The sequence below is a fragment of the Oryctolagus cuniculus genome, chromosome 4, assembly GCF_051225735.1.
Source record: "Oryctolagus cuniculus isolate XC-2025 breed Fujian yellow rabbit chromosome 4, ASM5122573v1, whole genome shotgun sequence".
Classification (NCBI taxonomy): domain Eukaryota; kingdom Metazoa; phylum Chordata; class Mammalia; order Lagomorpha; family Leporidae; genus Oryctolagus; species Oryctolagus cuniculus.
The window spans coordinates 42,848,175-42,875,161 of NC_142870.1; the positions used below are offsets into that span (position 1 = coordinate 42,848,175).

Here is a 26,987-nt window from a genome sequence, read left to right on the forward strand (position 1 = left end):
TTAGCACACAGGCTGTCTTGGCAGATGACAGCTGCATGGGGGGATTAGCACAAGCAAAGGAATGGGCACCATGGGCCTCTGCAAAAAGCATGGGTGACCTTGGCCAAATGTGGGGAACTTTAGGATGCAGGCTTCTGCATCTTGATGTTGAACTACACTTAGAGTACACATGCTGGCAGACAGGGCATTAGCAGATGCCTTGGCAGATGCTGGCAAATCACAGAAGCCTTAGTAAGCAGGCACAGCTGAAGCAAATGTACAATTATTGGGAAAAGAGTGTCGTTGCAGGCCATTTAGGCATTGGTTGGCAGAACAGTCTTTGTTACTTTAAAACCATGGCTGTGTTACACTTGTGCCAACAGTAGGAAGGAGGTTCTAGCTTTGAATTCTGAGCTCTAGACCTAAGAAGGTAATGGTAGATACTCTCTCCCATATCAGTTTAGTGTTCTAGAATTGAAAGACAAAATGAGACAAATTCTGAAAAAAAAAAAAAAAAAACCCACAGGAAACAAAATGCAAGACATTTGGTCCACCAGGCAGAAAATGCAGCTGCAATGAAATGCTGTTGAAAATTTTAAATTTTAAATATTAAAGCCAAAGAAAGCCTGGCACGCATGTTGATTCTTTTTAGGCCACTGGGGGCTTGGCTTCAGAAACATCAGCAGCAGCTTGAGCTGTCGAGGAGATCTCTTTAGCTGAAATCAGTGTGGCGGGGCAGGGCGGGGGGGGGGGGTATTTTATAGGAAGAGAGTTTCTTGGGCCTAAGGTAGCAAATTTGCAAGAAGTAGCAGACAAGATCCAGGAATGAAAATGTCTGTTTATATGTCTGTGGGGACTCTGTCAGCAGATAGAAGCCATGCTAGAATCGTTATTGGATTGTCAGAAACACAAGTGCTTAAAGGGGAAATGTACAATTCATGTCATCAACACAACTCCATGATTAATCATTTGATAGGCATTAGCTCAGATTTTGGAGAAATGGCGAAGAATGAATGCTCTCTTGGTCTAGGGAAATTAGATTCCAGATTGATTACATCCTCTCTGTTTATTCTCTTGATGCCGAATTTCTTATGGTCTCTTGCAGCTTGACAAAGGAGATCTGAGAAAAATGTTTTGCCAGGGATAAGCTGTTCTAGAAATGGTGGACAGCTTCTAATCTATATTTGATGGACTTGGGTCCTGTGTTGTGTGTACTATGTGTCGGGCACATCAGAGAAGGCATTAAGCTTGTAACACTCCAGTGGTGCTAAGGAACCACCCACTTTCTCAGATGACACAGAGTTCTGGTAGTAGCTACTGTAGGAACAAAACTCAGATATTGAGTTTCCTCAATGCAAGAACAAAAAGAATTTGTTTGTTTTGGAATTAAAATTCCTTATATTTTTAATCTTTGTGACTTTAATTCTCCTTGGAAATTTTTAAGTGGAGGAAGATTATATTCTAGTTTGGGACATCTCATTGTTACTGGTATTTCATTTCATTGCAGTGTTTTTTCTATATTTTGCTCTTAGAAAATGTTGCCTTCAATTTGATGGCAGAGACTAGAATGAGTTGTATTAGACTATGTGGATGAACAGTGTTTGTAAAGGAAAATAAAAGAGAGAAAAACTATTTAGCTTTAGAGGAACAAAGATTGGTGGCTGATGCAATTAATGTGGCTTCATCTATTTGCATACTTCCATGCTCCCAGAAGGATGATAAAAGTGTAACAGTTGGGACTGAGTCTGGGATCACAAAAGCGGACGCAGAACTCTTCAGAATGCCTGTCAATCTTCTCCCCTGTTGGAGATAGCCAGAACCTTGTTTGGCTTTAGATTTAGCTGAAAGACCCCATTAGTTTAAAAGAACAGCAGCAATAAAACTAAGGAAAAGGCACAAAGGTGGGCATATTAGGCTAACGACACTAAGGAGTGCACATGTCCCTTCTCTTGAGTTTTTTTTCCTGGAAGGGAGCCCTAATTATTATGACACTCTTAGCTTCTCTTTAGCTCAAGGGGAATGCCATGACAATCTGATTGATAATAATTTTGACATAATTGACTCCTCCTATATTATCTTGAGAATGAGAAGCTACAAGGAGAAGAAATTTCCTCTGGTTGAATGTATTATTTTCAGTGTCACAAGTCTTATGCAAGCTGATCATTATTTTCCCTACCACCTCTCCACACCAGCTCTGGAAGGACTAACCCCTATTGCAGAAGCAAATTTAATGATATGGATAAGTCTATGAAAATATGGGGGTTAAATTAACAGTTCTTTTTGACTAACAGAAATGCTTCAACTTATCATTTGTTAGTTATAAAGCTGATATTTGGCTTCCGTGGTCTTATACTTTATACTTTTTATCAAAATTCAACGTTTTGGTAGAATCAAAATTCTCAGGATCCAGATAATGACTAAAGTATTATTTCTTAGGTCCTTTTAAAGACACAAATACAAACAAACTTTTAAAGCAGAAGCCATTGGTAAATTTAGGTTGCTGAAAATGAGCTATAATTTTACAATCCCTTCTATAAGTAAAGGGAGCAGAAAAGGCAACTTTAGCTTCCAAAATACAGGATGGCTATAGAAAAATTCACTCCCATTTTAGATCAGTATATCTCAGAATCCAGAGAATGATGTGATCAGTCTCACGCAGAAATATGCAGACATGGAAAAGCACCAGTCCATATTTAACTAGATGCAAATAAGCATGATTTTTACATAGTAAGTTATATGGATTCTAATTCTTTTTGATGATGTTGAACTAAGAAAAGTGACCTGCCTTGTGGAGGAAGAATGGGTTAGAACTGTCAAATTAGAATTTTGGGATTGAATATTTTATCTGAAAATTATTTTTATAATTATGTAAAACAAACATATTTGTATTATTAATAATATTTTGGAAAGTTCAAAGAAGGTATGTGGAAAACTTGATTTTCTTTTCTTTTTAAGTGATACAAAGTAGAATATGTGGTAAGGATAAACCTCCAGGGTTTTTGGAATGCAGACCAATAATGAAAGCATGGAACCTAGTTATGAGTTGGAAGGATAATATGTACTATAGAAATAATAGGAGGACAAGTGGGAAAATGAAAAATATAGAAGCCTGTATGCCTAAGGAAAGGCATTGACATTTTGAAGTGATATTTGATAATGCCATTTCTGTAAATATGTTTTAAGTACAGAAACCTTTTGCATGAAAGACCTGTGGAAACTTATTCTTGAGCAGTCTTAAGAGACAACCAAGAAATCTTTGAAAAATCATGTTGATTTTTCTCTTTATGGAATGACTATCCAGATATTCTAATGTATGTGGAGGCAAAATATTGCTTTGGTGTTCCAGCAACTTCTATTCGCTCTTTTTCATTTCTTTGTAATCCTTCTTGTAGACTCCATTTTTTATTTTTGTTTCAGGATTATGGATCTGCCCGTGGTGCTGATTTAATTCCCAGAAAGGCTTCCATATTGTGGCCTCTGTGTATTTACAATAAGTGTATTTTATCATCATAATAATAATCAGATAACTCTCTTTTCTTGAGTTTGTGAAGGAGAAATAAAGTAATGGTGATACCTACGGCTCAGAAAAAAAAATCTGTGTGGACTTTACTACCATTACCAACTTGATCAAGTTGTTTAACCATTCTGAGTTTACTTCTTTGTTTATAAAATGATATTGATAACTGGTACCCCTTATGGAGTTCAGGATTATATGTGATTCTATAAAACCATCTTATATAAGAATATCTCCTCATACATATCATATCTCTTTCTCATCCCCCATAATCACTTATTGAAGAACTAGTGTCTAATTCATTACCAGCAGATAGGGATCTAGATTATTTTATTACTATGATGTCATTTGATGACATAGTCCATCATCTAAACTTCAGTATAAGTGAGACATATTTAGTCTGAATAAGTTAAAAACTGCCTAAATGAATGGATATAATATCCTAATTTCCAAGTAAATTTCAAATGGTAGAGACATTTGCACAGGTAGCTAACTAGCTATTTTTTGCCAAAAACTACCTAGTGAGCAAATACTACATAAAAGGACTATGACCATGCTGCTATGGAAACGTGCCATCTTTAGCACTTGGCTGTGCATCAAGAAACATTTTATTTTATTAGTCTATTTCTATTTAAAGTGGTCTGTGACCTTAGACAAGTCATTAACCTCTCTATGTAGCTCTTGTAATATACAGTATCATTTTATTCTATGAAAGCAGTTGGTTAAAATAATCTGTCTACATTAATTCATCTCAAAGACAAAACAAAACCACTACAAGAGAAGTTTAAGCAATGCTCTAGAATTTACTCAATCCCCAAAGACTATTTTCCACCTGAGGGCTCAGGATTACCAAAAAAACAAGTTCTCTCAGCAAGAAAACAACTAGGAATCCATACGAAAAATGAATTTGGTTCACTATCAAGTTCTTAATGATTTTAGTCCTTGATTTTATTTCTAAACACTGTATTCCCACAAATTTCTGATCCCATGTTACTCAGAACTTCCTTTGAATATGCAACCCCATATTTCCTTTTCTCTGATCCTGAATTTCAAAAATCTGGTCATTCTATACTACTGCCTATGAAACTTATAGGCAAAGCTTATATTTTTGGGCTTTCCTGAGGTAAATATTTTCTCTGCAGGCAATCATACAGGATGTAGGAAGCTTGCAAACTAACTCCATTTCACCAAACTCTGCTGTTTTGCATATTCTAAAATTATGAAACTATTTTAGGGGATATCATGTAGGATAAATATCATAATTTATATGAATTTCATTTCTGTGTATTTGTGTGTGTGTGTTTGTGTGTGTATTTCTTGTCAAGTTTTAGATGAAGGGAGTAAGAACATACAATGTGACAATGATTTTGCCCCTGTTGCTCTGATCTTAGAAGCCCAAACTAGAATTTAAAATAACCTTGACATATTAGCAAAGTAATCCATAAAAAATAGTATGAAATTTCAGACATTTGCAGAATGGTACACTGGGGAAAAATAACTAAGTATGCATGTCATAAGTACAAGAATGACACTAAGCAATTCTAAAAAAAGTGGAAACTATAGGGAAGAAAAACTAGAAATTAGTATTTAACTGTTGTTAATTTTCAAGAGCTGATATGACACATAGATACACAGTATTATTAGCTTTCATAGAAAAGCAGAGAAGTAATCTTTTGGCTCTATAAAATCTGAGGATAATCCTCTTTTAAATTTTGCCAGTATTGAGAACTTTATTACTACAGTGTATTTGTTGTTCAGTAACTCTTATTGAGACTCTATTGTGTAGTATAAAGTACTGAAGACTCTTATTTGCTACATCATTATAATTACTATGTGTAACAAAATAATATTCTTGTCTATAGAAATGTGTCTTGTATCATATTCTATAATTTTATTATTTTCTGAGGTGGAATTATTTTACAATATGTGTGTATAGCATTGTTTCCTTTTAGATTTTGTTCCTCTCCATCTGGTGGGATGATTTTTTTAAGATTTATTTATTTATTTGAAGGGCAGAGTTACAGAGCAGGAGGGGCAGAAGCAGAAGAAGAGAGACAGAAAACTAATTCACTCCCAAAATGGCCAAAATGGATAGGGAAGGGCAGGGTGAAGCCAAGAGCCAGTAGCTTTATCTGGTCTCCCACGTTATGTTCCAGATCCAAGAACTTCAGCCATTTTCTGCTGCTTTCTCAGGCTCATTAGTAGGTAGCTCGATCAGAAGTGGGGCAGCTGGGTCTCTAAGTGGCACCAATATAGGAGGCCAGCACAGCAGGTAATGGCTTAACTTGCTTCACCACAGTGCTGGCACCAGGGACAGTTTATTGAACATCCACACCTTCACTTCACTTGTAAATCCAACAGAAAAAGTGACTAAAGGTTAAGCATGTAATAATTTTTTAAAATGTGCCATTTCCAGGTCATTCCAGTACTTTTATTAAGGTCAGGAAGAAATAGCACTGCTTTTTCCTCTGGAACTCACCATTATTAATATGGACAAACTGGAAGTTTGTTGACCCTCTTCTCAGTGTTTAGAACTTGATTTTGCTTTAACAAATATTAAGGCAATAAAAATTCACAGACGGATGTCTTGAGACATAATCCTATTTATCTCTATTACCATGTGAGCTAATTCTTCATAATCATTCTCTTTATTGAAGATAGCTGTCCTACCACATCTTACCCAAGGGGAATATATTCCAACACTCCACGGGGATTCCTGAAAGGATGCAAAATACCAAGCCTTACATACAGCAAGTTTTTTCTTTAGCATACATATATGATAAGTTTTAATTTTAAAAATTAGGGAATTAAGAGATTCACAATAATAAAAATACAATATTTTCATAATATACTGTAATAAATGCTAGCTAAAATGTAAGTTTATTTATTTATTAAATTTTCAATGTAATATTTCTGATCTTAATTGACTTGGGTAATTAAAAGTATGAAAAATGAGACTGTTGATAAGAGAGGGGCTACTTAAAAAATACATCCTCTAACATTTGATGTGTATGTTTGTGCATGTGAGTGTTTATCTTCAGAGAGCTCTGTTTCTCTGCAGAAGTCACAGAACCTGATACTGAGGACACTGATGTCCAGTAGAACTTTCTGTGAACATGAAAGTGTTTTCTATCTGTGATATGCAAGTCAGTAGTAACTAGTCACATGTAGCTATTGGGTACTAAAAACTTGATTTGTATGGATAAATTTCACACATTTTAATTAAATTTAATTTTAATTGGAATTTTAAAAGTTACTCATTGTTCATGTCTGTTTTAGTAGACAGCACAGATTGAGGGAACAAGTCATGTTTTTAAAATTGTCTATTATATTACAGTCATTTATTTTCTTCTTTGTCCTTTTACTAATTGGTAATTTACTACTTCAAGCCCCTTTATTAATTTTATTTTTTGCTTTTGTGGTATAAGGAACAAAGTAGATGTCTCTAGAGATGCAGATTAAAGTGGCTGAAAAAATATTGGAATTACAAGATTCCTTTATTTATCTTGGATTCACCAACAATCAAGTAAAATCACAGTGTTGCCCACTATTCCTCTTTCTAAACTTAGTGATTTACCAACACAGCTCCTTATTTTAGTCAGTCTGGGTCAAAAAGAGAGTTCTCTGTTTGGTTTCAGTATTTATTAGTCTGGTCTAGATTATTCCACAGAAACACTCTGTAATGTTTCTGAGAGAAATTCTCTGTAAGTAGTAATGAAAATATAAAGAATCTCCTCAAACAAGGGAAAATAAAGATTCTCAATAAAAATAGTTATTGGCACTCAAAGCAGGCATACTTTAAAAATAATAAGTGGTTATTGTTATTCCTGTGTATTTACTGTGTATTTATTCCATACAACTTGCTGCTAAAAAATAAATCAGGAATCATTTAAGATTAGTTAACAGTGGTTATATATGGAGAGTGGAATTAGTCATATATTTTCACTGGTACTGTATTTTATTTATTTCTACATAGCTTGTTTTTTCAACAACCCATATGGATTTCTTTTGTAAATAAAAATCCAATTTGGATTTTTTTTAAGTATGAATTTCTAGGTTGTGGTGTAGGAAGTTAAGCTTCCGCCTGCGGCACCACCATCCCCTACGGATGCTGGTTCCTGTCCGGGCTGCTCTTCTTCTGCTCCAGTTCCCTGTTGATGGCCTGGGAATAGAGTAGAAGATGGCCCAAGTGCTTGGGCTTCTGCACCCATATGAGAGACTGGGAGGAAGCTCCTGGCTCCTGCCTTTGGATAGGCCCAGTTCTGGCCATTGTGGCCATTTGGTGAGTGAACCAGTGGATGGAAGACGTCTCTGTCTGCCTCGCCCTCTCTCTGTAGCTCTGCCTCTAAAATAAATAAATCTTAAAACACGTATGAATTTCTAGTTCAAGTGGTTACGCTTAAGAATACTTAGAATTATATACTAAGGAAAATGATGCCTTAGGACAAGACACAAAGGGAGAAAATAAAGGAATCTGAATTTAACCTGAAGTTAAACCAGAGGGTTGTCAGCTTTGGATGGATAACCTATTCTTTGAGCAAACACACATTTGAGTGATTACTATGTTTCAGGCTTTTTCTGGTTCCTGAAAATCCTATCACCAAGCCAAAGTCCCTGCATTCTTGCTGCCTACACTCTAGTTGGAGAGAAACACCAACAGACAGGTAAATAAAATATGACTTGATGGAGCTGATGGTTACAGAGGAAGTGTTATCAAAAAATAAATGCCTCCCTGGAAATGGCATTTTAAGCAGACACCTTAGGAATGTAAGGAAAGCATATATAGAGTTGTCTCACATATATAGTGATCTCAAGTAAGAGTGTTCTAGGTAGAAATATCCTCATATACAAAAACCATTTGGCAGGTGCAAAAATCGACTCGGAAGGATAGAGGGGTTGTCACTATTATGTTTGCTTTGTTTTGTTTTTAAGAAAGCTCGTGTTCAATGTAATTACATCCAAGAGTTGCAAGCCATATTCAGGATTTATTTCCAATCATTTGCAAAACATCTATTCACATACTACCTGCTATTAAGCTCTGAGATCACATGGTCATATATAAAATATGGCAAATATTTGCTTATATGGAGCAAAATCTAGAGAAAGACATTATGTTTCTTGGTGATTTTAAGAAGGTGTATGATAGCCACATATCTTAGATCATTTAGATTCAGTCATTGTAGAAATAGAAGTTAACCTGTATAAGAACATGTAATCATTTCACCATATACATGTGATTTTATATTTTAAAATGAACATAGATATGTTGGTCTTATTGCTTTTGATATATTTACATAAAAGGGCAGGAATAGTTCATATTCACTATGTAGATTTTGAGTATCTGAACTAATTTTTGTCACTTTTATATAATATTATCAACATAAATTTAAAATCTAGCAATAACATAATTGGAGAGGATAGAATAACATAATAGGTCATAATTCTGAAGGAGGACATTGAATGTTCTATAAATATTACCAAAATGATTAGCTAAAATGCATTTAAAGACAGTTAATAAGCTGTAATATATATCATATAAACCATATATACTGATTATACTATACAGTCCAGAGTACATACTTCTATTATCCTTATGAATTCTTAACATCTCTACAATACAGGCAGCTGACTTCATATTTAAAATGCTAGCAAGCAAGGAGAATGACAATCAATGCTTCGAGTACTCGATAAGCTAATTTTCTTCCACAATGGTCTACATTTTCACCAAGCCATGAAATTTCTTTTTCTAGGTCAATTTACTACAAGAGTCAATTTACTATGAGAGTCAATTTAGCATAGATTTTTAGATTTTCAGTCCTGGGGTTCTATAATGAGTGTATATTTAAAATGTTTAGCTATATCACCTAAATTTAATGTTTTAAAAGAGAAATATAAATGTTCTGACTCACAATGTGAAACCCCAGGAAATTTAACCATAGTAAAAAAAGAGTGACATTTAATGTTTTTCCAACTTTCACTTAACAGATTTTTGCAATTAAAATTTTAGATAATCTACTTTGTTCCCAATAGGGGAAAAAAAAGGCACAAATATCACAATCATGATAAATCCCAATTCTTTCAAACTGTGGTAGAAACAATGGTGAAATACAGGTTAGGTGTGGCCCCCTCTGTGATAGCTATCTTAAAGGATATGTATGGTACTGCTGGAGTTGGGGCTGTTATCCGATTCTGTGACAGCACAAATGACAAAGCCCATCGAGGCAGCGAAAAATTAAGAGTTATCTTTATGTAACAAATGAATATTAAATGATTGACTTGTTTTTAAAGCATTGATTTCTCTACATTATTAAATGTATTTGAAAAAAATACATGTTTTGAAATATTTTTAAATGAAAGAGAATATGGGACTTAATAACTAAGAAATTAAAGGAAAATTTCTCAAATAGGTTTAATATTTAAGACTATTGCATTATAGGGATGCATGGATGGATGCCATCTTTTGGCAATTTATGAAATTAATGCATTGTCTGATGATTCATAAGAGGTCAGTTAATTTGTACATTTACTGACACACTGATGATATATGTAGACAAGAATAGCCTTAAATCTATGAAATGAAGATATTTGAGGATATTTAATTGCCTTCTAAGAATCATTGTAGGTTTCAAAAATGAATTTATTCTTACAAAGACAAGTATTAACATTGTGACAAGTCACATTTTTCTACAACACTGAAAGATCTAACAACCATCAAGCATTTGATACTTTAAAAATTAATTACTTAATAACATCTAAAAATAGACTATCTAGAAAATAAAACATTATCTATTCTTTGTACATGAAGAGGGCATAATTAAAACACATGGCCAGAGCTCATGTTTCGAGTATTTTCCCCCAGGACTGCAGTAAGTGCAAACTCTGTCTTCTAGTCCCCAGGGAGTGGGGCTGAAGAGAGCTCTGAATCACGAGTTTATGACTCTCACCATAATCAAACTTACAACCGATCTTTTAAAACTATCTAATTAAATTAATCAATTTGTTCATAGTTTACAGGAAGAATTACTTTTGTCCTGGGATGAGAAGGGGACTCGAGGGACTGCTGAATATAATTTACCAAAACTCCTCTGGGCCTATTTTGTCTTCTCCATTTCACAGAACACCCACTGAAACTTTCCCTGGTGATGAATTTCTGGCAAAACAGTCTGAAAGGTCAATTGTCCTTGAATTCTGTAGGTGTACAAATCACCCCCAAATTTTGCTACAATGAAGATTCAGTTTCAGCAGCTATAAGATAGGACATGGAGTTCAGAGTCCCGACAAGTTCCCAGAGGCTGCTGTTCTATTGGTCTGAAGATCATATATTGAATAGCCAAGCTATATAGAGTATTGCAGTCTAAGTCCTAATTTCTCTAATAGTCATCAACAGGAACCAAAACACGGGCTGTTGCAGAGTACTGGTCACATTCATGTTCAAATGGATACTCCATTTGAACATGAATTCTTAAAAATAACTGTCTTAGTATGATGTGTTTTTATTTTTTCTTTTTTAAATCTCAGCGTGATCACGGAAGTGATCCAGTGATCAGTTCCAGTCCTTTCAAGGAGCTGAGGACATTGAGATTGAGAAGTTGAACATATGCCCAAGGTCCTACAGAAGCAGGATAGGCACTAGAAACCAGGAACCCTTACTTCCTTTCAATAAAGAAACCCTAACTTCTTTGGCATTTCCATTTATTTTATTCTCCCTGACTGCCCCCCACCCCCAAAAAACCTAAACACAAGTCAATAATGATAGTAGAATTTCACCTTTTGATGTTCACAGTAGTTTAAATGATAGAAGTATCCTTGGACTTACTGATAGTTAAAACTCAGAGTAGGCAACTACCTCCTACAATAACAAGGTTATTCTCACATCCTTTCTTCTAGTGTCTGCTTGCAGTTTTATTATGGGCATTATGCTCCTTAATTTTGAGGACCTGGGGAGAAAGGTGGGCAGGGAAATGAATGGGTCATTAGTTAAAAGGCAAGGGTTGAATTTGTAAAAGGTTGTGGCAGAGTAAGCAACAAATGGGAAAGAGTGAAGGGCATCAATATTGATCTTGCCTCTCATCTTTCCCTCTGTCTTCTGGCATGCGGGTTCCTATTGTGTAGTCTCTCAAACAAAGCAGACTTTATTTATGGTGTGACTGTTTAACACTACTGAACTAGTCCATCATCTGCTAATTTGGTCCAATTAAAAACTGGTCATAGGGAAAACCCTGGAAATTAAGCTCATTTAGAAACACAACTTCTGATTAATTTGTGTCTTGCTCATTTATATCAATTCATCTAAAGGACAAGTCTCAAGGTGTTGATTTATGGAGGCAGCTCTTTACAGCCTTCCAAGCCTCTATGACCTCTTTGAGTTGTACCCATGAAGAAAGCACATTTCTGCTCCTGAGCCTTCCTAAACCGACTGCTAAAACTTTTTTTTTTTTTTTCCGAAAAGGTCCGCCTAAGATTTCCTGCTATCCTGAATTAGAAAAATCTCACTCGACAGTAGAGGCACCATTTATAAAGCACTCACGCATCCCGTAGTCCTGCCCTAACATATTTTCACTCTCACCTAATCCTTACAACTCTTTAACACTATTCTTAGCCCTGCTTTGCATCTGAGGAGGCTTTACATTCAAACGTTCAAGTAAATCATCAAACCATGTAAAACAAGAAGTGGCAACTGATCTGAACCGAGGCCTGTCCTCACCCACCAGGCTTTACAACTAGACAACGTCCAAATTCTGAAGGAAAATGCAAAAGAATTGAATTTCTTCCCCTCCTCTTCCTTCTCTGCCTACAAGTTCTTCTAGGCAGGTAGGTGTTCCGTTCCCTATACTTAGCGTCTCCCACGCTCTCTGCCTCCTTTCCCTTTTGCTGCTGGGAGAGGCAGCGATTGCTACTGCAGCTGGTGAGTGGGCAGGTGCAGCCACCATCTGCTCTGGAAGTCCAAATGCGAACAAGAACTTCGCACCCAGGACCTAGCCCAGGCTCCACGGATTCCAGAACCTGCTGGGGACACGGCTAACCCCGCCCTCTCGCGGTGGCGATTGGCTGAACGTTCTCCCAAGCGCCAAGCACTGGTTCTAGAAGCTGGCTGTCTCCCTGCAAGTTACGGCGAGAGCGACAGCCAAGGAGGTGAGACCTGCCGGCGGTGAGTGAATGGGGGCTTCAGTTCTTCCTGCCCGAAGGGTCCTTGAGAAGCCTGTTTGTTTTTCCCGGCGCTTGTCTCCACCCATCCCAGCCCCTCATTGGCCGGTCCCGGTGGGCGGGTGTGTTTCCATTGGCCAGGGGGCGGTGTCTGTCCCTGGCCAGGGCGAGGGCGGGGCCTCCGCCGCGCTGAGCTTGCCCTTGTGTCTGGTGCTCGGTAGAGCTGCCGCCGCCGCTGCCGCCGCCGCCGCCGCCGCTGCCGCCGCCGCCGCCGCCGCCGCCGCCGCCGCTGCCACTGCTGCTGCTGCAGCCGGAGCATCCGGGAGCCGCCGCCGCCACCACCACCACTAGCGCTGCTTCCACTGCTGCCACCTCCCCTCCCAGGACCCCGAGACACCCCGGGCGCGAGCGGCGGTGCTGCTTGCTAGCTTCCCTTCTTCCCCCGCCCCTCCCGTCCGTGACCTACCCACTCCTTGCAGCCCTCGCCCGCACCTTTTCCGACACCTCGGCATCCCTGCACCACCTGCTCGGGCAGCCCTCGGCGGGCTCTGGGACTTGCTGTGCGCGCCGAGAGGAGAAGCCAGCGCCAGACCCGTGCCTGCCAGACGGGCTGTCGCGGGCTGCACCAGCAGCAGCACCAGCAGGAGGAGGAGGAGGAGAAGAAACTATTTCGCCCACCGAAACCCTGTTCTGCGGGTGCTTTGCCGCTGCCGCTTCTGCTGCCGCCGGAACCGCGTTCGCGGGTTCGAACACCGCAGCGGCGGGGACGGTGGGTCCGGCGGGCGCCGGCCGGGAGCAGAACCCAGCGGAGCCCTGCACTCGTGTGCCCCCGCTCGCCAGCATCTCCTTGCCCCCTCGTCCCTGCCCCAGACCCTTAGAGAAGGGACCATGATTTGGAAACGCAGCGCCGTTCTCCGCTTCTACAGCGTCTGCGGGCTCCTGCTACAAGGTAATCCCCGCCCCGCCGCGGGGAGCTTCAACTTCACGCCCATTCCCCTTCATCCCCATTCCACCCCGCGTTTCCACTCTCCCCCTCCCAGGCTGCCGGTCCCCGGCGGCTGCCGCCCCCTCCCCCTCCTCCCCGGTGCGGCAGGGGGCAGCGGCCGCGTGCACCAGCCCCTGGAAGCCCAGGCGCCGGCTCAGCCCTGCTCGCCGGCAGTCACCCCGGCACGCGGCACCTTTCGCCTTTCCATTCACCTGAGCTTGCTTCATCTCACTCCCTCCCCGCCGGCAGCCCCCCTCCCACGCCTCGGGGCTGGCAACTTGTGCCCCTCGTAGCATCCCACCCTCCGACCAACCCCCACCAGCCACCTCCCACATCACGCTCCCGACCGACCCTCTCCATCTCCTGTCATCTCTTTAACCTCTCTCCCTCCCACCTCCCACCTCTCGGGTCGCCTTTGCCTGGGCCCTTCTTCCCATCACCATCATATCCGTGTGTCTTTAAAAAGTGTGCGAGAGCCTGGGAGCGAGCTACCGACACGGTGAGAACAGCAGCAGCGGCGGCACCGTGTGCATTGCAATAACATCCCCGGGGCGGGGAGTGAAGGGGGGGGAGAATGTGTTGTGAGACGTGTCATTCACCTAGGAAGAGAGAGGAGACTCTGTCTGGGATTGAAACAAAAAGAGAGAGAGAGAGAGGGAGAGAGAAACAAAAATACAAAAAAAGGGGGGGGGGCAAAAAATGAATGAATGAAGCAAGAAATAAGAGGAAGAGGAGAGCAGCGAAAAATTAAAAGACCCAAACCGACTTTATGAACACATCGACTTCTTATTATTCAGTCTGTGTCGTTTTCATTTTTTTTTTTTTTTCCTGAAAGCAAAGAAATGTTCTCCAGCAGTTACTTTACTGCTAAGGGATTTTGTCTGAGCTGCTTTCCCCTCTCCATCCGCTCTCCGCCGCTTCTTTCCATAATTAATATTATCCTTTCACGTGCAATGTTAAGAACCCCTGAGACCGCAGTGGAGGGAAACCGCACACAACAGTGTTGCGGTGCAAATCCCGCAGGGTGGTCGGGGAATCGGGGTTCACTTTCTCCCCAGACTGTCTCTTTTGGAAAAGGGAGAGGAGGGGGCCGCGTGGATCCGGAGGCCGATGCTGATTATGAAATACATAGCAGTGCCTGGAGTAGGAGCGCATGGGGCCAAGGCACTTTGGGGTGGTGGAGGAGGCAAAGGCGGCGTGCTAGGGCTGGGTGGACAGAGGCTGCTTTGAAGAGAGTAGTATAGGGATGTGGCTGGAGCGTGAGAGATGGGAGAGGATGGATGTGGAATGATGGACGATAGAAGGCAAAAGAATTTTTTTTTTTTTTGAAAGCTAGATGAGTCTTGATTTCCCGATAAACCTTTGCCCACCTCTCACCTTCTGTCATCGTTTGGATATTCGTAGGAGAAATAAGTTGATCAAATGAATTTGTCCCTGGGTAAAAGGATCTGAAAGTAAGATACACGTAGACCCACAGGCGTGCAAAACCCAATCGGCCTTTGGAGGATTTAAATGAGGTCAATGAACCATCTTTCAGCAAGTTCTTGGAATGCATCCTCCCTCCGACCGTCCTCCGGGAGCCAGACTGGGGACCGCATTTTATTTTGTGCATATTTATGAATGCAAAAGAAGAGATGATGGGGCAGAATTTTCCTGAATTCGCGCACGGACCTGGCAAAGATGATTTCCTGTAATATTTTGCAGCGATCTTGTGTATTTTACGTTGGATGTAAATTTCAGATGTCAGGTGCCAGAATTCCCGAGAAGGCAGACAGCACACATTCTCCCTGCTGACGCCGCCTCGTCCCATTTCCCATCGCGCACACCCCCACCCGCGCCTAAGTAACCCGGGTGGCTGACACATTACTTGGATTTCTAATCCGTGCTGAAACATCCTCCCAGAGACCCTGGTTCACCTCTCAGGAACTTGCATTTCTCAGCTCTGCTGTGTGTGTGTGTGTGTGTGTGTGTGAGCGCGCGTGCGCGCGCCGGCTTGCGCTGGGTAGGGGGAGTGTGATGTGGGGAAATCAGTTAATTTGGTGATTGCAATGAAAATTCGACACCGCTGGATGTGTTTTCCCTGCCAATCTGTGTGTGCTGCCCTGGCCGGTCATTGCACACACTGCTGGGCTGGTGCGAGATTATTTATTAAAGAGCATGTGGGCCACGCACTGTACTTGGGGGTCGCCTCCTCTCTTCCTTCAACATTTCTCTGTGAATTGTCTATTCAGTGCACTGCAAAATAACTGCTGGTGCCTCTCTCTCAGCTTGGAAGAGGATTTATTCTTTCTTTACTAGGAGACATTCCATCAGCAGCATTCAGGGCATGGGTTTCTTTTATTGAGTATGTAAACCAATGATTAAGACAGTGCTGCTTTTCACAGCAGCCTGGAGGGAGGAGGGGGAGGGATGGGGTGTGAGTATGGCAGGGAAAATGCACCACTGCAACCAGAAGCAGCACTAGCATCAGGTCCAAATAAAGAAATAAATAAGTGTCCTGCACAGCATCCAGTGCAAGAGCACCAGTCCAGTCATGTCTGTGGACTCATGAACATCTTAGATCAAGCCATATTAATACACTTAGAGAATATGATTGAAAAAAAAGAAGGGGGGTGCAAGGAGCCATTGGATTGTCTTCTCATGTGTATGGCTGCCTCACATTTATCAAACACTGCTTCACTGACACATCACACTTTGTTGATATTGTCAGTTCTTGCTCAGACAAATTGCTCATGCCTTCCTTGTTTTAGTCTTGCTGAGAACACTGCTTTGGGGTGCAGATTTATTCTTCTCCCATCACCCTACCTTTTCATCAGGACTTGGCTAGATTATAAAATCTAAGCGTTTTATTTGCTAGGCACAGATTAAATACTTAGCAGGTATTGCTATGTGCAGTGAAAGAAGGGTCGTAGAACTAGCTTTTTGCTAGAGGGAGTCTGCTCTGCCTCCTAGTAGTTATGACTAGGCAAATGTTATAGTCAATAGCTTCTTATTTGTAGTTCTGTCAATACTGTAGTGGTATTTTGTCACATAAGTAATACTAATCAATTTATGTACCGTTGTTCTCTTTCTTAAAATATGCACTATTCTGTACCAGGCGGCTCATTCGAACACATCTTCTCCCTATTTCTGTGTTTAATTTTATATTTTACGTTGTCACCAATTTTTTTACCTTTTCTGGGATGCAAAATCAATTTTCTGGCTTGTTCATATGTAGAGTGATAAGTCGGCGATGAGAACTGAGTCAATGATAAAATGAGTTTCTGTTAAAAAAAAAAAAAAAGCTTACATCAGTTCTATCACATCTACCAGTTTGGCCTCAATGAGTTTTTGGGAAATGGATAGTAAGATAGAAAATAAGCAAATGTTTCTGACCTAACATTTGTTTCTAACCAGAGTATAACTTGGGATGAAGACAACTTAGATAACAAAATTTGATTCAGTGGTAAGCTATGAGATACCGTTTCTTATTTTTCCCCAACTAGAAATGAACAACAGGATTCTGGAGTAAGGGCAGGGGACATATTAGAGAAAAGCATTTCTCTAGAATGAGCAGTACGAAAGCTTTCCACCTGTAACTAAGACCTCTCTTGGCTGTCGCATAGATGCAGTTCAGTTGCTTCCCTTTGCTAAAGCTGTACCCTTTTCCATGCCTGAAGGTACAGTGCAAAGATGCAGAATGTCCTGTGTAGCACAGCAACAATCCTGGAAAAGGCAAAAAAAAAAAAAAAAAAAAAGGAAAAATATAATGGATAATAAACCTATATAGAGAAATCTAATTTTGTTCAGAACCTTACATTATTTTTGTAGTTTGGTCTTATTATACACACATGCATACACACACATACACATACTCACACAGCCAACACAAATGCCAGGGAAGTAGTATTTTTGTCATAGGATATTCTGATTAAAGATTTGCTATATTTCTAAGAAAGATCTTCGAAGTAAAGCTCAGTTAGCCATACAAGTTACTTATCCCTCAGTATGAGTCATGAAGTACACCATTTTTAGAAAGCACAATGTAATGTGTACCCTAGTACAATACCTTATGCCTTATACCTCTGCATGTAATAACTCGGGTTTTGTCAAGCTCATTTTTTATGCTGAATGCAGTACTTGGAATATAGTTCACCACTCCTCCCTTTTTTGATGAATAGAAACTTTGAAAACTGTCGTCTGTGTTTAAGAGCCAATGACTATGACTAAAACAGTCAAGAATCAGACAATTAATAATAAGAAAACCTGCTTGTAAGCCTAAGGAGATATTGGACTAATTTTTATCAGGATGTGGAAGGTTAACTCATTGTCTTTTTCCCATTTCTATAACTATTAAAACGCCGGGGATATACTGTGATAAAACTAAGTATCAGCTGAGATGATTTCTATGATATACTGTCCTAGAAGATCAGATAAGTCCAAACTATTTGTCCTGCATTTAAATAGCAAGATATCACATTCTTTAAGGAAATACAGTCACTGAAATCACTTTTAAGAGCAAAAATGGAACTTCAAAAATGTTGGAAGACATCCTAAGCATGCATTCGAAAGTGTCCTGGAATCAACATCAAATAACATCAGTTTTCTGTTGAAAATAAGCTCTCTGTAAGATATGAAATGACCCAGACAAGTAAAATTTATTTATCATGAAGGATCTGAGGGTTCATTAGGAGTATAACACAGGCTTTCTAGCATGTTGATGTTGCATTTGATCGTGTTGGCATGTGTTCTGTGATAGTTGAGAAAGGGCCCTCATTTTCATGGACTTCATTAAATCCCTTTCTGTAACAGCTGCCTGAGGAGTTAAGGAAGCAGTGAGAGGAAAAATCACAAAAGAAGCAGAATTCCTAATCTGAACTCCGAAGCCCTTTGTTGAAGCCCTTTACAGCTCCAGTGTCCATTTGTGACTAAACACAAGCTTCCTGTGGGCAGTCCCAGAGCCTTATGTTAATCTGTGCAATTTCTCGCTCTTATTCTAGTTGATGAATAATAAATCAAATTGGATGGAGTAATATTTTTTAGTTAAGCCCTGATTAGTTCTTACAGAGTCAAGTGGTCTTTTCATAAGATATCATCACTCATACTTTGTTAGGCCATATAAACAAGCTAATTTTGAAGTCTTGTAGGTCTAAATGGTTTATGAAACTGATTTCCTATAGAAAAAAACTTAATATAAATAGTTCTTGATATACATCCTTAAATGAATTCAGTCTGATTAGTCATTCTTAATATGTTTCCCTACCCATTTTTTCTTTTTCATGATTAAAATCTGAGATACTTTACATTTGATTACATCATAAACTCCTTCCATGCAAAAACGAAGGACATAATTTAAATTTATTGATTTAACCTAGAAATTTAAAAGGACAAGTTCACTGCCAACATTTTATTTGAAAATGTCAAGCATTTTTGGAGTGTAGTTCTGTAGTATCAAAAAAGGCATCTTCTGCAACTTTCTTGTGTAAAGTGGTGGGTGAGGATTAACCTAGAGCTTCCGCAGCTGAAGCCCCCTGCTGTGTGATGATGCAAATGGCATCTAGGGCCTAATGTGCTCTGCAGCCTCACAGACACACAGGAAAGCAGTCATGTGGCAGGAGAGTGAAATGGAAGTCTTTTCATAGCTTGTAGTAGACCTGAAACATCCTGTAGCTTTTTATAACCAGAAATAATGCAGAGTGCTTGCAGTCACGTGAGCTCATGAAAAAAACAAAGGCGAGAACATATATTTTGCTTAGAGATTAATAAATACGTACCAGTAAAATTATCAGCATTTTCCTCACATGAATGGCGAACATTTTATTTCCTTGCAAACTATCAGGAACGTTGAGACCATTAATGAAGTTAAGTAGGATTTCTACAAATTGTTTACATGTATTGGATCTAATAACTGTTGTCCTAGGAAGTACTCTGTTGTCTTTCTCTTCCATTAGGGAGCCAGGAGTCAGTTCCTTGGTCTGAGCATTTTCTGGATTATGAGAATAGGGCATTTTTAAAAGGAGTAGGAATTAACTGTTCAGACCATGTTCAGATAGTTTGTTTTGCGCTATTAAGTGGAATTTGTGTTAAGTCTCATCAGTAGATGATGGTTCTTCTCTGAAAAATATTATCACAGGCAAAATCATCATATTAGGTTCCTTTTAAAAACTCAAGAGTCATGGGCCCCTTCTTATTCACAGCCTACGATGAAAATCTATGGGGAAACAGTAACGAATGTAGCTGTGTTTGTTTTGATTCCATTGCTACAGAACAAAATAATGGAACCGATTATGGATATTGATTTTTATTCGAAGAATGAGCCCAGTTGGTCCTGTTAATGTGTTCTGTGGGTTTCCTTAAACAAATAATAAATTGCTATCATTCAGAAGTGTGTGGTCTATTTAAAAATTAGGGAAGTAAATATTCTGCCCAATTTGGAATTTGTTAAATACGAATACTGAAGTCAGAGATATCATTGTGGAGAAAAGAAATATGCTTCCCTCACAAATATCTATATGTGCAAGTATATACATGTTCAAAATATCCAATTATTTTAAGGCTGAAGGACATCTTTTCGTGAGTAATCTGAGTTTGGGGCTTTAAGGGTGAATTGAGAAGGATAAATTAGAAGGTTTTTCTTTTTTTTAATTTTGCATTCTTTATTTTCTTTTACCCTTTTAATGAAGCTAGCAAGTACATTTTTAGAATGGATTTTTTATAATTAACAATGATTAACTCTTGTCCTTAATAACACACAAAAGGTTTACAATTTCAGAAATTGCAATAGATTTAGCATTTATAGTGGATCTCCTTTTGTGGTTGTGAAACTGAGTGATGAGAATCTACTCTTACCTGAATAGATAAATACAGGACTGCAGATGTAGATCAGCCAGAGAAAGAGAGAGAGAGAGAGCTGGTTATTAATTATTAACATCATACTTTAGAAGTCTTTGAAATAAATATTAACATGATCATTATTCAACATTGGGGATAACTCTTTCTGAGTCAGCAAATAGTTTTCATTTAAATATTTGTTATCTGTCAGCAGCTTCAGTGCTGACAAGGAAGCCCCTGCCTCGTCATTGCGTTAGTTTGGGTATTCTGAGTGCTGGATACTGACGTCATAGAAACTGCTGAGAAAATAAAACTAAAACCTTCTTTTGCATTGAGGACCATAAAGTCTTTATTTTATAGCTAAGTGGGATCAAATAGTGTGAGTAATTTAATTTTGCCTTGTGAGCAAACCAGAGTCCTTTTAGAGGTTGAGTACCCAGTTGTTTTATATATTTGTGTGATAGTTAATTTACAGTAAGGGGGCGTTGTTTATATAAAGTTGTCCTTGGGAATGGTGTGAGAAAGCACCTTTCCTGACATGGATGTGCTGCCGACTGCTAAGTGTATCGCTGTTACATTAAATCAGTGTAATTTATAAAGCCAATTACTTTGTTCTTGTTAAAGAAATATTTTTAACTCCTGGATTAAAATTCTATTTAAAAATGCAGATTCTCCCCCTAATGCTTACTTAAACATCAAGGCCTAACATGTATAGTGTGTGAAGTATGTTTTTACTTTCTTAAATTCATACTCTGTGCATCCTCCCCCTCCCACCCCAGGGGAAAATGTCCCTGACACCTATACTTTCTGTTAATTCTCATAGCTTTAATATCATGTTTTTCAATCTGAAATGGTAGTCTTAGGTGGAAATCAGAGATAATGGATTACAAATTAAAATATTTATACTTAAAATCAAATAAAAGATGGATAGTGAACCTCTTCTTGAATTGCCTTTCCCTTACTGCTCTCTATTTTTGGTGCTCCAGACTGAATAGTAACTCAGCTTCCTTTATACTCTCCAGGAATATAATATCCCCTCTTCCCCTAGCCCCCTACCAGTCCCCAACCATGTGATGGTCCTGAAAGACCCATTAAAAAAGTTAATGGGGAATGAAGAATAAAGAAAGGGAGTTTGACTGAACAGTGTGTACTGAGTATGTACAGGTTGGGCAGTTTTTCCTTTCTGCCCCCAAGGTGCATACCTATGTGTTTTGTAAGGAAAAGTCTCCTACTATGTGGGTATAGTTGTTTTTGTTATTGTTATTACTGCTTTTTTTTTTTTTTTTTGAGAGTTCCACCTCCCTAGTCTCCTCATAAAAATGGCAAAGAGAGGAGAGGAGGAATGTGAGTCAGCCAGCCAAACACACACATAAATGCCTGGCAAAGCCAACTAAATTAGCATATGCTAGGGTGAGTATTTCCCTCTGTTGTTACATAATCCTTTTCTAATAGGAAACCAGTTCTCATCCTTAACCCCTTCAGGAAGGTGGGGATTCTCCCACTGATATATTTTTATTTTGTTTCATTTATTTTCTCACGATTGTGTAAATCACCTATTGAAGGGCTTTTACGTCAAGCTCCTTTTTCCCCCCTTCAGTCTTTCTGTACACAAATGTTCCATTCTATGTCCAACTTCAGGATTCAAGAATCAACTTTTCTATAGCTTTCACTGAGAGGATCTAATTAGCATTTAGTCTCCCTGCACTCATGTGCAGCTTTCTTTGGAAAATGTATTAGTTCTATGAGGTTCCCCTAAGGATTCATAATACCGTAGTTTGTTACATGTACTGTGATATTCAGTGTGCCTTAATTATGCACGTGGCCTCATTGCAAAGCCTTTTCAGGGATCATGTGGGATAGAACAGGGGTCTAGCTGTAAGTTCACTGTCATGTGTTAATGTGTAGGTGGTATTCAGAGAAGGATGTTTCTAAAGGCAATTATATATCTATGACTCCAGTATAGCAAGCTTTTACTTGCATTCTGCACTTACTAGTTACTCTGCCAAGGCAGAAGTAAATTCTCCATTGTGATACATAATACAGTATCTGTTATTTCTAAATAGTTCTTTGCTCTGGGAATCAACTAAAATAATGAGTGAAAATGTGTATCCCTTACCCTGAATAGGGATTGTTCCTTTCACTCGACCAAACAAAAAGAAGAATCAGAAATTGTTCCAATGTCAATACTCTATTCCCTAACTAGCCCATTAACACATTTCACTATGGTGAGTTCTTGAAGTTTGGCTGCTTATTATTTTGGGCTATGGAATTTTAGATAGTATTAATTGCCTGCAGTCTTCATGGACTGCCAAATGTCAGTGCATTGTCAATTTGAGGTATTATATTTTCAGGTTTTTGTTTTTATTTTTATTTTATTATTTTATTTGTATTTTATTTATTATGTTGTTTGGGATGCAATTTAAACAACTGTGAAAATATAGAGGAACATTGAACTCAAGAGAGTTAGACAGTTTTTTTTTAAAAAAAAAACTTTCTCTGTGGAAGGTGCTAGAAGAATTGGCTCATTTTGTACATGTTATCACTTATAAGGATATTTTCCTACATTACAAGGTTTGAGAATGCACTTATATTAATTGTAACCTTTGAATAACCTGCATTCCTCTGTTTTGTTCGATTAGAAAATTTTGGTTTAATTTGTAAATATAATTCTTTTATTTAGGGCTACTGACAATGAAAAGCATTTTATAAATTAAGAAAGTAACTATTTTAAATAATTTTTATCTTGTAATTCAGCACAACTACTTAGTTTCTGAAGCTGTACTCTTATTAGTGGTAGCTTAAAGTGCTGTCCTTGCCTGGAACCCTTACAATCAGAATCTGATGTAAGATGCCACTTGCCCTGTGCATTGATTATTTTAAGCATTTATGTCTTTTTGGTTCATGAGAAGCCTAAGCATTTCATCTATTTATGATCTATGTATTTTGTATATTTTAATTTTAGTATGCTGAAGGTTACACATTTACCCGTCAGCTCTCGTAGGGTGCACAGTCAGAAGTGTTACTCTTTATTTCAGGTGCCTCATTGCCCATGTGGTCTATGTCCTTTTTTAGATATTTTCATTCCACTGATTGGCTAGTTCCCTTCCAATACATTTAATCTTGACACTATTCTTTGAATCCAAATGATATCTAAGTATTTATGTTATAATTACCAAAATGCCAGTACAATATTCTAGATGGAATAGATATTTTCAGTGACTTTTCCTTTGTACGTAATATATGGAGAGAAGATAAAAATGAATACTAAGAAACACAGAGGATTCTAAGTGATTATGTACTTCACAAAAGTGACGTGACAGTCACTTCAAATTTGCACTAAAAACATTTGTTAAAAAGCTTTGCACCTTCCTGTTTTCTTTAAGTCTGTTAACTCTTGATCTTTTTTGCTACCTACTAAAGAATTCTATGTCTAGCCCCACAATATTCTGGATAATGATTTGGTTGCACGTGAAGGCACATCATCGCTTTGTTCTGCTTGGAGTAGCTGACATTTTCGGATAAATGTATAAACAAGGAGGAATTACCAGCTGACCTTGATCCGCCAGATTATGAGTACGGACTGACCTGCTTTTGTTACTGCCAAGCCACAGAGAAGTTTCCTGATTAGTCCCTGACATAAAAATTCAGGGTGCATTCCTCCCAGTTAACTGAGGGAGATTCTATTTTATTTGAAAGGCCTTTAAAAAAAATCCGAAATATTGTTTTGTTTGTTTTTCTTAATGCTTAGTCATATGTCTACAAGGGAGGACACATGTTTGCTGTGGCTGGATTTGATTTATTTCTCTTTTTGCATTTGAAAGACAGAGGAGGTAGGATGAGAATATTAATTACTTTTTGAAGAGAATTTAAATATGGTTATTGGGAGTCAAACATCAAGGCCAGAAAAGGACTTTAAATTTAAACAGACTGTATTTCTTCATAAAATATTTTAAGAATGCTTTTTCTAAAATGTCCCTGTAAAGTGTAGCTTTTCTTAAAAGTCATACAGTTTTTCTTCACATTTTAAAGATCGATTTCCCTGATGCTTCTTGGATTTTTGACTGCTTCTTGACTTTCAACACTAGAAAAGGTTTTATTAACTAGACTAACTTAAGATTCACCTGACTCCAGGTGCAGGCATCACTTTGTCATCCTCACGGGGAAACGTACTTTCAGCAAATACGTATCCAGAGCAGGTTAAACTGCTCAATTTATTAAGGGTTATGGCCACTTGATAGAGTTGATATAAAGAATTAAATTCTCCCATAACTTTTGTTAGTACTTTGGTCTTGCTTTATATTAAATCATGCACGTCTGTGTGATGCAGAAGAAAAACCTCAGTCTTGTCTCGAATGCGGCTTCCGTTTGGATTGTGCAGATAGACTGGGAAAAGAGTGGCTCATGAGAAGGGAAGGTCATTGGGGAAGCAACTTTTGTTGACTTTTCACGAAAAATTATTTTAGGACATTCCTGATTTTTATTCATTATTTTGAAGACATTCCTATCAATCTGTAGTTAAGTAGGACATGCATTTTAATCTTTTTTTAAATGTATAATCACATAGCATCTGAAATACTGAAATGTGAGGCGGAGTTAACCTTCATATGTCTCAACACTTTCAGTCATAATGATCCACTCAGCAATAGAATTTCAGTACAATATAAGAAGGAAGGGAAGTAGGCATTTAGCATGGAGGTGGAGATGCATGCAACCTGCCATTTGAGCCTGAGTTTGATTCCCAGCTCCAGCTCTTCACTTCAGCTCCCTGCTAAGGCTCACAATGGGACACAACTGTGATGGCTCAACTAATTGTGTTTCTGCCACACATGTGGGAGACCTGGGTTGATTGCCTGGATCCTGGCCTCAGCCCCAGCCCAGCTCTGGCATTTCAAGAGTGAACAAACTGATGCAAACTCTCTCTCTCCCTCCTGGGCTGTCTCTGTGCCTCACTAAAAGAACATTTTTTTTTTTTTTTTCTTAACTAGGAGGGACCTTTATCTTCTACTTTGAACAATAAAGCACTGCAGACCAACATTCTTATCTGGAATTGCCAAACTAAAAACAATCTCCATAGTATTCATTTAAAGAATATTGTGAAAATTTGTTTTCTTTATAGAATAAGGTGTTAATTAGCTTTAAAGAGTTTTGTGTCAGATAACATTTACAAACACATTTCCAAAAGTCAACTAAAATTTATAGCAGATAGTTTCATGTGCATTGGTTTGCTTTCTCCTTTGTTTATTATTATTATTTTTTTGACAGGTAAAGTTAGACAGTGAGAGAGAAAGAGACAGAGAAAGGTCTTCCTTTTTCCGTTGGTTCACCCCCCCAAGTGGCCGCTACAGCCGCTGCATTGCGGCCGATGCACTGCACCAATCCGAAGCCAGAAGCCAGGTGCTTCCTCCTGGTCTCCCATGTGTGTGCAGGGCCCAAGGACCTGGGGCATCCTCCACTGCCTTCCCGGGCCACAGCAGAGAGCTGGACTGGAAGAGGAGCAGCCGGAACAGAATCCGGCGCCACAACCGGGACTAGAACCCAGGGTGCTGGTGCCACAGGCGGAGGATTAGCCAAGTGAGCCGCGGCGCCGGCCCTCCTTTGTTTATTATTAATAGAAATGCTATGTATATGTTAGCAAGATAATAAGTTCATAATTTTTAGAGGCCTAGTGGAGTTTACTGAAGTCAGATTTACTTTAAATTATGTATTTTTATCCAATTTTATTGACCATGCAACTGTAGACTACCAACAAAGCACATATACTAAAATGTATGGCAGTGTACCATTAGGTAAAGGGAGGAGATGCTGTTGCAATATTTAAGACTTGATTTTTTGGAAGTGTTTTGCAGCAAGAAGACATATGAGGAGAATGAAGAGACTTAAGTTCTCATCTAACCCATGCTACTGTTGTAGAAGCTTTGACCAAGTTACTCCTCTTGCAGCTTGATTTTCTAATCCGTTGATTGTGAATTTGGAACCATATCCATTTTTGGCCATGTCTTGTAGAAGTCTTATGGATGGCTGCAAACTACAGCAATGGCATCTTTCTTATACCTTTCCATGTAACAATGTGTTGTTTTTTTTTTTTTTAAATGGACTTTTCCTGATGTGCTTCCCCCACCCTACAATAAACCTTTCCTCAAAAAAATTTTACTTTTTTTTTGAAAAGGGAGCGGTGGTTTGCGGAGAGGAAGAGGAAAGAGAAGTAGAGATTTTCCATTCTCTGAGTCACTCACCAAGTATCAGAATGGGCCAGGCAGAAGCCAGATGCTCAGGTGGTCTCCCACATAAGTGATAGGGATCCAAGTACTTGAGCTATTACCTCTGTTCTCCAGGATGCCTTAGCAGGAAGCTGGGATTAGAAGTGGAGCTGGGGTTCAAATCCAAGCCTCTGGCTATAGGGTACATTCCAAGCAACTGCTGTACCCAACACCCACCCTGATCACATGTTCTTAAGACATTTTTGATAACATCTTAAGTATTATTCATTGCTTAAAGTTTTTATATATATACAGAGATTTTTATATATTCTCTTTATGTTATAGATTCTTATGTATG

At 38.9% G+C, this 26,987-nt stretch overlaps 1 protein-coding gene across 4 annotated transcripts in view; it reads left to right on the forward strand.

Moving 5' to 3' along the window:
• Positions 1-12,876: 12,876 nt before the first annotated feature.
• CADM2 (cell adhesion molecule 2) overlaps positions 12,877-26,987 on the forward strand; it is a 1,135,583-nt gene continuing 1,121,472 nt past the window's right edge. For 3 of the 4 annotated variants that reach the window (XM_051859415.3, XM_089330678.1, XM_008267104.5), the window contains exon 1: positions 13,380-13,586. In XM_051859415.3, the coding sequence (XP_051715375.1) occupies positions 13,526-13,586 (61 nt within the window). In that variant the 5' untranslated portion in view covers positions 13,380-13,525. Of the gene's footprint in view, positions 13,587-26,987 lie in introns of all 4 variants that reach the window. The other variant, XM_070071934.2, reaches the window with a different exon arrangement.